Consider the following 15,312-nt stretch of genomic DNA (forward strand, 5'->3'; position numbering starts at 1 on the left):
AAACCTTAAAGGCTAGCACAAGTTGTCTCCTTTGCCCTCCGTACACATAACAAAAAAAACAAACAAACAAAGGAAAAACTAACAAGATTGAAAGGAGCAAACAGAGAGACGAGTTAAGCTTGTTTTTATTTAAAACTAGTTCAGATGATTCCTCAAAGTGTGTGGTACGAGAAATTCCAAGGATATTTTATACTTCTGATTAAATCTACACATATAGCGCTTTTCGATTCAGTGTCGTTGAACCAAAACCAAAGTTATTACAACATTCAATCAGAAGACAGAAAAATACCCTCAAAAGCCCATGAGAACTATAGGCAAAAACAACCAAACTGCCTAAAGCGCGGGAAAACGCGGGCACCCAAGTTGTGATTGGTATTAGTTTTGCATTTGATTGGTGGAGAAAGTTTCGCGACTTTCCTAAACCAATCAGTGCTAAGTAAAGCAAAACCAATATAATCTCGAATAAAGGGGTAAGTTTCTAAAGAAACTGTGGTGCTGCGTCGGTGGGAGAGTATAGCAGGTAATTTAGTGTTAACAACTGGGTTGAAAACGTAAATTAGCCACCGTAAAGGGTAAAAAAGCTGACGTTTCGAGCGTTAGCCCTTCGTCAATCGCTCTGACGAAGGGCTAACGCTCGAAACATCAGCTTTTATACCCTTTACGGTGGCTAATTTACGTTTTCAACCCAGTTGTTAACACTAAATTACCTGCAATACAATCTCGGATTACTTTTGGCACGCAACAGAAGATTGGTCTCACAACTTCTGAGAACCATCAGTGATAAGGAAATCGAAAGGCTTTTTACTGCTGGTTAACAACCTGAGTTAATGATTGTCTAATTTTTAATAACTTTGTTTCTCGGTTGAAAGATGGAACATTTGAAACTGGAGAAAGGGTAAAGCTACGAACTATCACTATTCATTGTGCTAATTGCAATGAGAAAGTTCAATACAAACGCTAAAACTTCAACCATGTTCCGTTTGTTTGGCGCAGAAGTTAGCGAGAAAGCATTTATATTTACTATAAATCTTGGTTAGTATTTTTCCTATGACAAAGATGAAGGAAAAACAAGAAAAGTCAGCAAAGAAAAACGCATTTTAAGTTCGCTAACTTGCCACAGTGGTCAGAAGTTTGTATTTGAACGTAACAAAGCTCCAAGGTCTTCCCAAATGTTCAAATTCAGTGAATCAAAAGTATTTCTACATCGACGACTATCAATTACTGATTCTCTCTCGACAAACCGACATTGAAGTTCTCTGTATGTTGCATCAGCAACAGACGCAGGCCCAGTTATTAGAAGCCTCAGGTGATCAGCGAGATTTGTAAATGCAAGGTGTCCATTTTCAATGTCTTGAAGTCTCACCGAACTTTCTTGGACCTGGTATCTGAAATAGGAAAGAAACGAAATGACCCCATTACAGAAAATTTGAAACTGTTTTTATTTCTTCAGGAATCGAGATAAACGCAATCTCGTTCACCGAAATGATCCATAGAAATTACTCTCTAATAGGGGATACTAGTGTCACAGCGGATTTGGACCCCGCAGCTTTATACACCGCGGATTTATACCCCTTCCCCCGCTGGCGGCTATAAACCCCAAAATAATTCTGGGGGTCCGTTTCCTTTAAGCCTGCAAAACAGGCGCAATTTTTATGCGTTTTTTGGGCGAAACGGAAACAAGAATGAAGAGAGCGCGAGGTGCGAGTCATGCACGAGGGGTAGGAACGCCATTAAACATATTTTCTTCTTTGCTCTTCCCCTGTTGCGTTGCTTGCTCTTAGTGCTCGCCGCGCGTTTGTCTCCAATCGCCTGTAAAACGCACAAAATTTACGGTTGTCTGCAGGTAATTTTGGACTGAGGGGGGAGAGAAGAGGTTCCAAATCTCATTGGCTGAAATGAAACGGAAGTCACTACATGCGACAAATCGGGTTGATTAAAATGATAACCAGACCTTAAAGAAATAAAATATTGACACTGAACGAGTTTAGTAAATTTAAGTAAGACACCCAGTGAGAGCAAGGGTAGGGTACTTAAGGCACCGACTGTTCACACTTTTTTGCATACAACAGATTCTTACCTCCACTGAATTCCTCTTGGAGTGCAACACTTCTCTTCGTTGCTGCAGACATAGGGGGTCATATTCTCTGCCCAGCTCAGCAGATGGGACAAGTACAGTTCAAAAAAGGCAGGATACATAAAGGCCACTCTGGTGAGTATTTGGGGAGGGATGGTCATCAAACGAGGATCTGGTTTGCATCTGGCAAAGAACTCTGTTGAAAGTTACAATATAATTTGTAACTTTGAAAGATTTAATAAAAGTTTGTTCACACCTCGCAATGCGTGATCAAATAAAAATTTCAAAATCAGACACAGTAATAGTGAGAGCACTCATTCCAGTTTTGTTCCCAGACATACAACCTGTTTCTCAAAAGTATGGGTAGTTACCACTCGGACGAGCCTGTTACGTTACTGCTGTCAGTTTTGTTATTTCCCCTTAAGAGATTGGAAAATCAAACACTAACAATACCTGGAATTGGACTGAATGGACCGTATTCCTTTTTTTTTAATTTGATCCATACTTATTCCAGCTTCTCCCCTACCCCTCACTGCACATAAAACAACCCTCCAAATTACGGTTTGACCAGGAAGGACCACCTTTTGGATGTCAACTTCCACATCTCATTTTTTTTTCCCCATACAGTACTATTATGTCTTATTCTGCCATCTCAACCTCTGTATGCCTTCACTTAACACCTACCCAAGACCCACTCCAAAATTAGCTGAGTAGCAGTCTCTATGTCTTGAGTAGACTGACAGTCATCTGGAGTCAAAACCAGTGATGCAATAATGTTTGTCAGTCCATTGTCCTGCTTAGCTAGCTCTGTCAGCTTGTCACAGAGGACTCTCTTGTTCTTGCTGACATCTACAAACATCAAAACAAATAATGACGAGACTGAGGCAACTACTCTTGCTTTGCATCTATATTTCTGTACAGAACCTGCCTGATTACTTACTTAATATAAAATATTACAGTGTTCCAAGCCCAAGGTTTTAGTGACTGAAAATCAAAAATGGTTGCCAGAGGTAAAATTTTAATTCCCAGAGGCTGGCACAGTGTAAATGGTTTTCATGACTTTCATGACATCTCAAGACTTCACACTCCCAGACTGGCTCATGAAGAAGAGAAAGGTAACAATGGAACATTTGTAATATTTTTTGGACATGTTTACATTACTTTATCTTCAGGTCATAAAAATTAAAGAATGAAAATATTAAAATTATGCAGCAGTTCATGTATTCAGTACAATGTAGGGAGTAAAAGGTTAACCAATGCCATTTTTTTTTCTCAAACTTGAAAAAGGTTTTTGAGTGGTACCAAGATCTTAGATAATTTCATTAAAAACATAAAAAAATAAATAAGAATGGCTACTAAATTACCTTTGAGTCCAAACTTTAACTGATGCTGAACATGCTTGAATAAACAATGTGCAGCTGCATTCATGGAAATGTCTGCCGAGGTAATTGAACCTGGAAATTCCATTAGACTTGTCGAAGAAGTTGATGAGTCACATTTCTTTAATGGTTTTCCTTGAAAAGATCTCATATCTTCAGTCAACCTATCCCTCATTTTACACAACAGTTGTACAGCAGCTCTTGTTTGGCTCAAGTGGAAAGAGTCAGTGAGAAAGTCCGAAATGTCGGTACAATTTTGTGTATCGCCTACAGTTAAGCCATATAGTTTGAGTGTCAGGTGGAACTGGCTCTCTGACAAATGAGGATTTTGAAGTAGAAACCTTCTGAGTAAGGACTTTGATTTATCAAGAACTGACAAGGATAATCTAAGATCTCCTAGGTGTATTTGCCCAGATTTATTGAAGTTATCAAGATATTTATCCAGTTTTTCTGCTAATGAAGGCTTTGTCTGCAACTTATGATAAACCTGACAAAGAAGAGAGAGACAAATAATTACCAAAGAATTCCAAATTTCCATCATCTGATGAACAACTCTACTTTAACCTGCTTACATTTGCTTGTAAGTTAGCTCAGAAAATTTTGTGTTTTCTCAATATGACAGCTTCCAGCTGAGAAATTTGTCACAATTCTCATCACTTATTTAATTTCCAGTTAATTGCTTGTGAGAATACTTGTGTGCTTTAAAAGGCCATAATCTGACAGTACAATGTTTGGTGTCTACACATAGATGAGCAAGTATATTTTCGTTTTAAGACAGACAAAATGGAGAGTGGGATTAACAAATACGCAATGTTTACGTATATGTCATTGAGTGGAAACGTGTGTTGTGTATGCTGTGCACAAGTAAATGACCGCTAGGTCATGGTTCTGGAACCCCCACAAATCCGGCTCCTGCCAAATTGTACAGGGTAGATCATTGATATTTTCTAAGAAACTAACTAGATAATGACAGTTCAAATCTGATCACATTAACAAATGGATTCAATGACGCTGCGCATCTGTTCAGTAATAGATGGCAGATGACGACAAAATGTGGTAAAAAAAAAACAGGAAAAAGGACAGGAGATACAGCTGGTCGAGTATCACGGGTGCTTTTACCACATTTTGACGCCTTCTGTGATCTTTTACTGTACAGACCCTCCATTTTTTTATGTAATAAAAAAGCAAATTTTTTTTTATGGTGCCGTCATCTACGCATCTGTTGTCCAATAGATCATAAGCAAGAACTGATCAAAATGCGTGTATTCATATAAAAGCACTGTAATTTAGAACATGTAAACTTGCCTCTTCAAAGTAACCGGCCCATTTGAAAGCTTTTTCGAAGGCACTTTCGTCCCATTGCTTCACTTCGTCACTCCTTGCCATACGTAGTACATCCACAAATACATGGGTATTTTTCAAAACTTCGTTCATGATAGGATATTCCGAAGTTCTGGGTGATTACGGTCACTGGTTAGAGAAAGTTTGGGTGGTCAAACATGGCGCTCAACCTTGTAGAACCCAGACTTCAGACCAAGACTGCTCGGTCAAAGCCTCCGTCTTGAGTCATTTCATTGCTTAGTGAGAGAAGAGATGTACATTTGGAGCGGGAGGCGATCCGGCTACAAATAAAGTAATTCCGTCTCACGTTCCTCACGAATAACTCATTGACTAAATCGTTCAACTCATCATCTTAGCTTTCACACAAGACCCACACCTCTTGGTCAAAGTTACTTCCACCAAGACTCACATGTCAATATACAGCACTAAACCAGTATCTCTTACTTGATGACTGAGATCACCCTTCCGTATGTTAACGACTGATGACACTGTCACGTACCACCTTCAGGTCCAGCGACCTGTGCCATGTAGGCTAGACTTTCGCTGTTCTCTTGAGTTCAGTCGATCTCCACGAGTTAAATTGTCTTCGAACGTCTTCGGATTATTCGTACATCGCGACTTAGGAGGGGTTTGGATTGAAGTGAGCCGCTGTAGAATAATTATCTTTGCAGAACGGGAATAGAGAGTTGAAGCAATAGCTCTTTTATCATTCCCATGTAACGTCTTCACGAAACGGGAAATCAAATATCTGGAAAATTCAGTCGACAATATCATTTAAAACATTTTTTTTAATAGGCAGAACCTACAATAGAGGGTTCAAAGACCCGAAATTACCACTTCACAGTGTATCACGTTAACATAAGTGATAAAATGGGACATAACCTTAAGCAACTGAAAAACTAAGAGAACAGTCTCTTCCTAAACACTCGAAGTTAACTTGTTTTATTTTGATGATCACTTCAATAAACCCTGTGATGTCAGTGATAACTTTAACTCAGCTTTATCTGTACTAGAAGGTATCCCCTTTACGTGAAACAAGGGTCTTGCGTTTTGTATTATAATTTCTATTCATCGTGAGGATCTTTCACAAACTTAGCTCTGAGGTGATCTCAACAGAATCTGTCTAACTGTACGTGTACAGAATAAATCTTCATTGCATGCTTGTGACATTCAAGTCACCATCTTCCTTAACTCTTAACATAACATATTTTCTCTCACTTTTTTATCCGGAATCTCTCCATTCATTATCAAATTCTATGATCAAACGCAATTAACTCAAATCATAAAATTGCATGCTCAATATGTCAGGTTACCAATGTATTAGATGAGAAAGGGCCTACTCATTTAATTGCTGTTAAAGAGATTCCTGTGCTTACACTCTGTAATGTTCAGAAGCAAGATGTTCATCGCTTTCTGTTGTAGAGTAAAGATTATCGTTCATATGGCTAAAAGGGATTAACCATTTCGCTCCTAGATCTTAAAAGTAATTCTCCTTACTGTCTGCCATACAGTTCTTATGATGTTAGTTTGGAGAATTCGGTATCGAATCAACTAACAATTGCCCAACTGATATTTCTCTTTATTCTTATCACTTGTCTTCTTCACATTGTATTGATGTTGTAAGGAGAAATTCTGTCTTGGTCACTCTTGGGAGTCAAGGGGTTAAGGAAACAGATATCACCATGACATCACAGGGATTACAAAGTAACTTCATTAAAGGCTGGTAGCCAGAGCTTCAATCTCAGCACTCAGCTTCTGCCTCTTTGTCTTGTTGTTAGACTCGCTCTCCACATATCCTTGCTTGCTAAGGCGGCCAACCACCACTTTCTCAGCCAAAGAAATGGCTCCATCCAGTGCCTGCTTCCTCTCATGTTCTTTGCGCAGAAGGTCTGTAAGCTATAAAAGTTAAATGAGACAGAGGCTCCAGTCAGCACCCTGTTATATATGAATATCCTCCTCTGATCAGTGTTTCCCTGGAAAAATAACAGCTCCCAACGTACCCCCCCCTCCCCCCACATACCCACCCCTTCCCCTCACCAACAAAGAAAATAACATGGATAAAATACATGACAAACAAAGGCAAATAGCTCTGGAGACACTGCACCATTCTTTCTCTCCTTGCAGAGTCATTTTGGAAACTACAAGACTAGTCCATATACAAGTGTTGTATATTCAAGTCTCAGGGGGAAAAAACTGGTTTAAGGTTTCAAATTCCAAGGTTTTTTTTGGTTTGTTTGTTTTGTTTGTTTTTCACACAAACCATTACTATTTTTCAGTACTTATAAACTGGAAATAATTCCTGAACTCCTTGGATGACTGAGACTGTAGTGACCAACAAATGTGAACTGAAAAAATAACTTGGATCATTGGATTTTGACAGGAATCTATGTTAACAAGGAAGTGAATGCATGGAACTGTTCACTAAGAAGCTTTCTGCCATGACAAAAAGTTCTGTACCAAGCTTTTAAAAGAACATTAGTCTCACCTTCTCAGCAACTTCAGGTTGTTCCTTGTTAAGGGAGTTCTGCACCTGAGTGATCTGATTGCTGATGGAGCGGTAATCTCCATCTAACTTCTTGCGTGCATTAGCAAAGGCAGTGGCATCTTTGCTTGATTTAAACTTTTGGATGGTGTCAGAGTATACAGAATAAAGGCCACTCTGACGGTCTACCAGGCGCTGGACCTCATCAATAAGACAAGCAGCACGCATGCGTGACTCATTAGCTTCATCCTTGAAGAAAAACGTGGTAATGTCAGAAATGGTAATCAGTACATGATAAGGTACACAGCACCATGGATAACCAAAAAATACACACAGCTGTGTCATAAAAGTTTCCCTACATATAAAAATGGATACACTTAACCCAGAAAGACTTGGTGGTGACAGTTGCCTCTATTATTAGACCAAATATTAAAGCATTTTATCCAGGAGAAACAAAACCTGGTATTGGCTAAAGGCACAAATTTCAGTGAATTTCCAACACATGTAACTAATATTGCTATACCCTGAGAAGCATTAAACTTTCAAGCATAAAGTTCTGAGCTCCAGTAGAAAAAGATTCTTTGGAAGAACCCCACTCAAATTCTGTGTCTATCAATGACAAGGTCAAGTGTTAAGCAAAAGCTGTTTCACACCGACCTCACAGCACTGATACCAAAGTCCACTGTGACACCAAGATGAAAGACATCCAAATAAGACCATCAGATGCAAAGTTCATAATCAATTTTTTTACACCATATATTTTTACAGCCTTACCTTGCTGATTGCAAAGTCCAACCTCATGTAGATGACAACAAGCATAAAGAGCAAGTAAAATGCACCAACAACTAGAAGTGGCTCTTGTAAGAGAAGCACTTTATTAAAGGTGTAGTGCAACTGTAGAAAGACCAAAGTAGGGTTAAGGCACATGGCACATCAAGGGAATTAATTCATCAATCCTGCTGTTCAGTGGGTTCGATTCCCACCGAGGTCAAAAGATTTTTTCTTTGCCTCGTGTGGTTCCCTGTTTCCCTTTATTAGGGCTAACGCCCTGTGGGTTATTCATGGGTTTAAGTAGCACTTTAATTTACACTTCAGAGTTAATTCTCTGTTTCACCATTTGTGTTCCCAGTGCTACGCGGCACAACATTCATATGTACCTTTACTTTCTCTTCGCCGCGATTCACCATCCTAAATCGTCCCCGACTTTCTCTGTGCTACCTCGTAGCTCAGTCGGCAGAGTAACGGTAGATCTAATCCGGAGGTCGTGGGTTCGATTCCCACCGAGGTCAAAAGATTTTTTCTTTGCCTCGTGTGGTTCCCTGTTTCCCTTTATTAGGGCTAATGCCCTGTGGGTTATTCATGGGTTTAAGTAGCACTTTAATTTACACTTCAGAGTTAATTCTCTGTTTCACCATTTGTATAAAGCCTTTGTTTAATTAAGGGGTACTTCAGTTACTGTAAAAATGCAGAGGGAAAGAGAGTGTGACTAAATAGTCGACCAACCAAATGCCTAACTGGTATTGGATCAACTAATAATCTTTATTGCTAATTTTTCTCATCAATTGTTTGCTAGATATTGTATTAATTTTTGTAATGAAATGTTCTATCTTGGTCACTTCCTGGGAGTTAAAAGGTTTATGCTATATACCTCAAAGTCTTGAATGTGTTGCTCTACCAGGTTACTTTTCTGCACAACAACCACAGGACGTCCAATTGTATCCAGATAGGTATAATGCAATTCACGTTTTCCTTCCTCCATTGCAAAAGGTGCTTTCAATTCAATGTCTCTACAGAAAAAAGGATGAAAACCCAATATATCAACATCAAGAACAATGATATCATGAAATTAAGAAATACTGATTATTATCATCCAACTGCACAAAGCAGAGTACAAACAATGCAGGAATATAGTACAAATATCCTGTGATATTGAATGGCTAATTAGACAATTGGTTGTTTTGTACTAAAAAAAACCTGTTCAACCAGTTGGCTGCACACATTATACTTTTCTATCCACTTTGCTTTTCCCGCCTTATGAGAAATGAACAGAAAGACTTACCAGAAAAAAAAGCAGTTGGATAATAAATAACATATTAGACCTTTTGGTATGTAGTATCACTGAGAATTTTTACTCATTGTTTTGTATTTTGACTTGCCCTATGGGCTTGTCAAAATACAGCACAACATGTCAAATTACTCAGCGATACCACACACCAAAATGCCTAATAGGACATTACTATGTTTGTCAATTCTTAGCTAACAAAGTAAATAATCTTACGTGCATCCCTCTGGGAGAATGATGCGCAATGCAAGGTTGTCAACAACGAACTCATCATAGATGTGGTCAATAATTCTCATCTTTAGAACATATTTGCTACCTGTAAAATTGGGAAAAAAGTAAACAAGCATTAATTTTTGGTTTATTACAAAATTAACACAACTGTCGCATAGTCGTTCATACGGTTTACGGTCAACTCGCCGACGGACCAACTCGCCGACACCAACTCGCCGACGTATAAAATCGAGTAGAGACGTCGGCGAGTTGGTCGTCAATCCAATACAACTTATTAGAAGCTAACCATACAGAAAATTAAACGATATTTAGTAAAAAAACATTGGACATTGGTGAACATCAAACAGAAGCTTAAACATCGGTGAACATTGGTGAACATCACCAATGACTATATCAGCTTAAGACGCGAACGAGTTATTGTGCGACAACAACACCGTAAAGACTCATCATGTCAATCGCTCAGATTTTTAACGAAAACGTAGCTTTCTAGACGAGATCTTTAGTAAAAAGCATTTCTTTTTATTTGCAACAAAGTTTATAAGGATCTTAAGGCGAATAAAGCGAAGTAAACCTCACCAACGACTCTAACAGCTTAAGACGCGAACGAGTTATTGTGTGACAACAACACCGTAAAGACTCATCATGTCAATCGGTCTTATTTATTTAAGTCAAGACGCTTGGTAAAAAGTCAACGCACAAATATATTTTTTGGTCTTACTACTGGTGTTAAATGCAATCGTCATCGTGCTTGACGAGGGTGTGTTGCCGCGCGTTTGATTGAAAACTAGAAAACAGCTGTGCGCCAGCGCCTGCTCTCTCCGAAAATTTGGAGAAGCTGTTGATAGCTCCTTGCTTTTAACAAAGATTGTTAGAATCCGCTGTAAAACTCTGATAGTTTTTAATGGGAGAGACTTACGTTTAAGCAAGACCTGCTTTTTTTTTACAAAAGTAAATAAAAAACCTCGCACCTTCTTCGTTGTGAGACTTGTGAGTGAAAAAATATCACACCCTCATCTTGCCACGCATTTGATTGAAAACGAAAACAACTCAAATACATGCACTTGCAAAAACTAGAAATCATTGCTTTGATCAGTGTATCTTGTATTATCAACATAGTTACACGAATTCGGCGCCTTTGCAAAGAGGGATCCTCGTGTTAGGTAAACATGTTGGTTTTAAAAAATGAGCGCCTCGTTTGAAAGCAGCTGTGCGCCAGAAAACAAGGTCTTTAATCGCCTCGAGGCTCTCCACGGAAAACCGTCACTTTCGATTGCATTTAACACCAGTAGTAAGACCAAAAAATATATTTGTGCGTTGACTTTTTACCAAGCGTCTTGACTTAAATAAATAAGACCGATTGACATGATGAGTCTTTACGGTGTTGTTGTCACACAATAACTCGTTCGCGTCTTAAGCTGTTAGAGTCGTTGGTGAGGTTTACTTCGCTTTATTCGCCTTAAGATCCTTATAAACTTGGTTGCAAATAAAAAGAATTGCTTTTTGCTAAAGATCTTGTCTAGAAAGCCAAGTTTTCGTTTAAAAAAACTGAGCGATTGACATGCTGAGTCTTAACGGTGTTGTTGTCACACAATAAATCTCGTTCGCGTCTGAAGCTGTTAGAGTCGTTGGTGAGGTTTACTTCGCTTTATTCGCCTTAAGATCCTTATAAACTTTGTTGCAAATAAAAATAATTGCATTTTACTAAAGATCTCGTCTAGAAAGCCAAGTTTTCGTTAAAAAAATCTGAGCGATTGACATGATGAGTCTTTACGGTGTTGTTGTCGCACATAACTCGTTCGCGTCTTAAGCTGTTATAGTCATTGGTGATGTTCACCAATGTTCACCGATGTTTAAGCTTCTGTTTGATGTTCACCAATGTTCGCCAGTGTTTTTTTTACTAAATATCGTTTACTTCTCTGTATGTTTAACTTCTAATAAGTTGTATTGGATTGACGACCAACTCGCCGACGTCTCTACTCGATTTTATACGTCGGCGAGTTGGTGTCGGCGAGTTGGTCCGTCGGCGAGTTGACTGGTTACCGTTCATACAGGAAAAGAATCACCACAATCCTCTCAAAAATACCAGTAGTTTTTCATAGATCAATCATTCATCAAATAATCTTTGAATATAATCCATCAAATACTTCTGCTCATGGGCAGTTGGAAAAGCTAAAACTGGGGAATATCTGAGGATATCACACAAGTGATATTCCCCAATTTTTAGACCTTGTGTCTTGTTTCCCATCTTGATACAAATAATGACTCCATCAAACATCCCTCATATTTTCGTACCAAATAGAGGTCACTATTTATAAATATATGTGATTTAGATTCCCTTTTATTACTACAATACTGCAAGAACACCCAGAGTTCCCATTAAATTAGGTACAATCTTCCAAACCAACACTAGGTTTGACAACTTTTCTAAACATAATTATTTATTTTGATGGTAAGTACCCCTTCAATAGAAGGGAGAAAAAAAATTAACAATAAATGATAACATGCAGAAAAATATTTTTTGCACAATAGATCCTGTTGCGATAATACAGTTCTTCCACTACAGAGCACAGCTGACGACTCACCTAGGTTGTATAGATACTCATAACTAGGAACATTATAACCCATGTAGAACCTTGTTTGCCAGCCACCAAACAGAGGAAACCTTGGTCGCAACTCCAACTCGACTGAATCGTCTTGAGACCACAGGTTACTGGTGGAGATGTTACCAATTTCATCCCGATAATACACATCACTGGCAGATGCTGGCAGAACAGACTTGAAAGACTTGATTGAAGAAGGAGCTGGGGTACGTTGATAGTCATACCTCGAAAATGGACCCTACAAGCCAGAGATGAGGGTAAAGAAAAAATTATCCTCAGAACATCCTTCTGAATAACCACAGGTAAATATTAATGCTGTATGAAACCATAGAGATTAACCCTTTAACTCCCAAGATCTCATTAGTGATTCTCCTTACTGTCTACCATACAGTTCTTGTGATTTAGTTTCAAGAATTTGGTATTGGATCAACTAATAATCCATAATCCTCTTACTCATATTTTTCTTTATTCTCATCACTTGTCTGCTTGATATTATACTGAAATGGTTAGGAGAAATTCTCTCTTGGTTACTTATGGGAGTTAAAGGGTTAAGGTGATGAAGCACATGAACTACTATGACAAAATGCATGTTCAGCCCATGTGCATATCGTGGAAAAAAAAAATCACAAGATGCATAAGAGACAAAAGTCTAGGATAAGCTGGTCCTTTGAAGTAAACACTAAGTCAAAAGTGATGGAAAAATCCTACACTGTACATTCTTAACCTACATAAGGCCACAGATCTCTTAAACAATAATCACTCACCTGGAGTTCTGCTCCCACATGCTTCATATGAAAGGTTTCTTCCACTGCAACATTGCCCCAATGGGAAACTTCAATTGTTCGTGCCATGTGGAGCACCTGAATTAAAAAACACAAAAACTCACCTTTACCCAACATGTACCTCCTAGTACATATTTACATGAATATCTTTCGAACTGCAGAAGTTTCTTTCTTAGTTAATAAGTTTCGCAAACATTCAATACACTGAAACTTTCTAATATCTACTTTTTCAGATTTTTTCCATAATTCTCCCCACCCATCTGTTTAATGATCTATTCAACTTGAAAAAAGGATTAACAAAATGATCACTCCTGGATATCCAAAAGTCAAGATATTCAACCTACAAAAGCTTCTGAAGGTTCAATTGAAACCAAAAAAAAAAAGTGATAAAACCCACACAATCCATGCCAGTGCCACCTGAATACAGATTTGTACAACTTGTCACAAATTGTCAGTTATTAATTACTAAAAAAAATGTTGATCTGGGAAGATTTTAGAGCCTCAGGATGAAAGTTTGCTTTAAAAATTTGATTCAGTGATTTCACTCTAACATTCGCAGAGCATTTGACTAATCATACAGTACATACCGAGAGAAAGGGAGTGTTGTTTTCAAAATGAACTCTCATAGGACTAATCTGGAATGCCTCAACATCACTGTAAGGTCCATATGTTATAGCATTGTCTGACTGACTAGTGGGCTTAAGCTTACTGTGGGACTCCACAGAGGACGTTGCCAAGGAAACAGTTGCACTCTGTTTTTTAACAGTGTAAGGTGTGTAGTAATAATGGTTGGCAGAAAAGAGGACAAATTGTTTCTCGGATTGAGTGATCTTGGTTGGGAAGGGAGTCATGGCATGAGCAAATACTTCATCCACAGTCAGCTCAACTGAATGTCCTGGTTTCAGGCGAAATCCAAGATCTGCTCTGAAGAACTTTGTTTCACTAAATAATAAATTAATTGAGGAAAATATTTAAAATCACAAGGATAAGATAGAGGAAAGTCATTGCCTCACAAATGCACACATGTACACAGTGCCTGTACATGTTGTTGTTTAAAATGAATTCAGTCTAAAATTATTTCAAACTTGTTCGATTTGCATTTTCTATCCTTTAAGGACAATGGTAATGCAACAAGAACAAAATGGGAAAATCCAAATTACTTTAAAATCGAAATTTACTACCACAAACTAAATGTTATTATTTAGCTACATGTAGCAACCATTTCAAATGCATTTTTTACGACATGAAAATCCCACATAATATGTGGTTGCTTCACGCTACAAAGCAAACAATTGTTGGATCTGTCCGAAATGTTCGAGAACAAATAAAGAAAGCGTAATACAACAAGAACGTCACGCACGTTTAAAAAGATGACTATACATTCATTACAATTTGTTTCGTTTATTGTGAAATGAAATTCACCAGCATAAATGCTTACCTATGTGCTTCGATTTCTACTTGTTCCATAGTTAAAGTCGAGTCCTCGTCATCAGGGGTCTTGGCCTAAAAATCCACAAGGAAAACGTGAGCTATAAGATAGAATTTCTTGTGATTCGATACGTGGCAGCAGTAGAACAGAATTTACAGACAAAAGATTCGTCTTCGCCGTCACGCTTCGAGCAATTTATCTGTAACATAGAAAATAAGCTTAAGAAAACTCACCGTAACTCCAACAAATGCAAGTTTATCGACAAGAGCTGGTTCGATTGCCAGATGAAAGTGTCCTACTGCAGAATCTCCTTCATTCTCTAGAGTTAAGGAAGTACTGACTTTAGTCAGCTGAGTCGAAAGGTCTATCTTTCGAGAAACCTCACTAATAACCAGTCTAGAGTCGAAATCATCTTTCCCGAGGATGCATGATGCAAGGAGAAGGGCAGCAAGAGCTGCTATGCAAAAAGAAAAACTATTCATCCTCAGATGGAAGAGGATTCTAGCGGACGACTACGTGGAATCGTCAGAAGGGGTTCCAATGAAAGAAGATAGTATTGAGGTAAAATTTGAATTTGGATGCTCAGCGGACTCTCACGGAAATATTGGTACTAATCCCTCCCGTTTCTTCGTGATGATTACATCGCGTAACAACACATGAATCATCTCGCTTTTCTGATGCACGTGGAAGTTGAATTTTGTCTCGTTAATCGTATTTTAGGTGCTTTGTTTCCTTTGATGCATAAGGGCGGTCGACTTCAAGCATTTCCTTGGAATGCCTCAAATGATCCAAGTTTGATTTTTTGATAAAACCGAGTGTTGTCTCAGAAATAGGCGCCCTGATAAATCGGGTACACACTGATGACATAACGTAGAACGCTTGATCGGCGTAAGTGCACTAGATAAAAAACAAGAAATTCTCCTATTGCAAAA

At 38.4% G+C, this 15,312-nt stretch overlaps 2 protein-coding genes across 2 annotated transcripts; both read right to left on the reverse strand.

Moving 5' to 3' along the window:
* Nucleotides 1-107: 107 nt before the first annotated feature.
* Nucleotides 108-5,167, reverse strand: LOC113674120 (uncharacterized). The gene is made up of 5 exons (XM_027190595.2): nt 4,759-5,167; nt 3,439-3,940; nt 2,759-2,923; nt 2,078-2,270; nt 108-1,385 (listed from the first exon to the last, which is right to left on the reverse strand). Exons 1-5 carry the CDS (start codon nt 4,885-4,887, stop codon nt 1,124-1,126), a joined length of 1,251 nt encoding a protein of 416 aa, XP_027046396.2. The 5' UTR covers nt 4,888-5,167; the 3' UTR covers nt 108-1,123.
* A 397-nt stretch (nt 5,168-5,564) lies between these two features.
* LOC113674115 (dolichyl-diphosphooligosaccharide--protein glycosyltransferase subunit 1) lies at nt 5,565-14,867 on the reverse strand. Its single transcript, XM_027190592.2, has 10 exons — nt 14,614-14,867; nt 14,390-14,454; nt 13,539-13,893; nt 12,934-13,029; nt 12,152-12,407; nt 9,555-9,654; nt 8,925-9,063; nt 8,051-8,170; nt 7,280-7,525; nt 5,565-6,690 (listed from the first exon to the last, which is right to left on the reverse strand). Exons 1-10 carry the CDS (start codon nt 14,860-14,862, stop codon nt 6,508-6,510), a joined length of 1,809 nt encoding a protein of 602 aa, XP_027046393.2. The 5' UTR covers nt 14,863-14,867; the 3' UTR covers nt 5,565-6,507.
* Between the last annotated feature and the right edge of the window lie 445 nt (nt 14,868-15,312).

Source organism: Pocillopora damicornis, chromosome 13 (genome assembly GCF_964200805.1).
Source record: "Pocillopora damicornis chromosome 13, jaPocDami1.2, whole genome shotgun sequence".
Classification (NCBI taxonomy): domain Eukaryota; kingdom Metazoa; phylum Cnidaria; class Anthozoa; order Scleractinia; family Pocilloporidae; genus Pocillopora; species Pocillopora damicornis.

Bases quoted from the DNA above. Each gene is read 5' to 3' on its own strand.
- LOC113674120 (XM_027190595.2), bottom strand. From the start codon at position 4,887: ATGAACGAAGTTTTGAAAAATACCCATGTATTTGTGGATGTACTACGT. The intron at 2,271-2,758 runs GTAGGTGTTAAG...AACTTTCAACAG, and splicing joins AATTTTGGAGTGGGTCTTGG to AGTTCTTTGCCAGATGCAAA. The intron at 1,386-2,077 runs GTAAGAATCTGT...TTCCTATTTCAG, and splicing joins CCAAGAGGAATTCAGTGGAG to ATACCAGGTCCAAGAAAGTT.
- LOC113674115 (XM_027190592.2), bottom strand. From the start codon at position 14,862: ATGAATAGTTTTTCTTTTTGCATAGCAGCTCTTGCTGCCCTTCTCCTT. The intron at 12,408-12,933 runs GTGAGTGATTAT...TCTGGCTTGTAG, and splicing joins ATGTGGGAGCAGAACTCCAG to GGTCCATTTTCGAGGTATGA. The intron at 7,526-8,050 runs GTAAGGCTGTAA...TTTTTCTTCAAG, and splicing joins TGGACTTTGCAATCAGCAAG to GATGAAGCTAATGAGTCACG.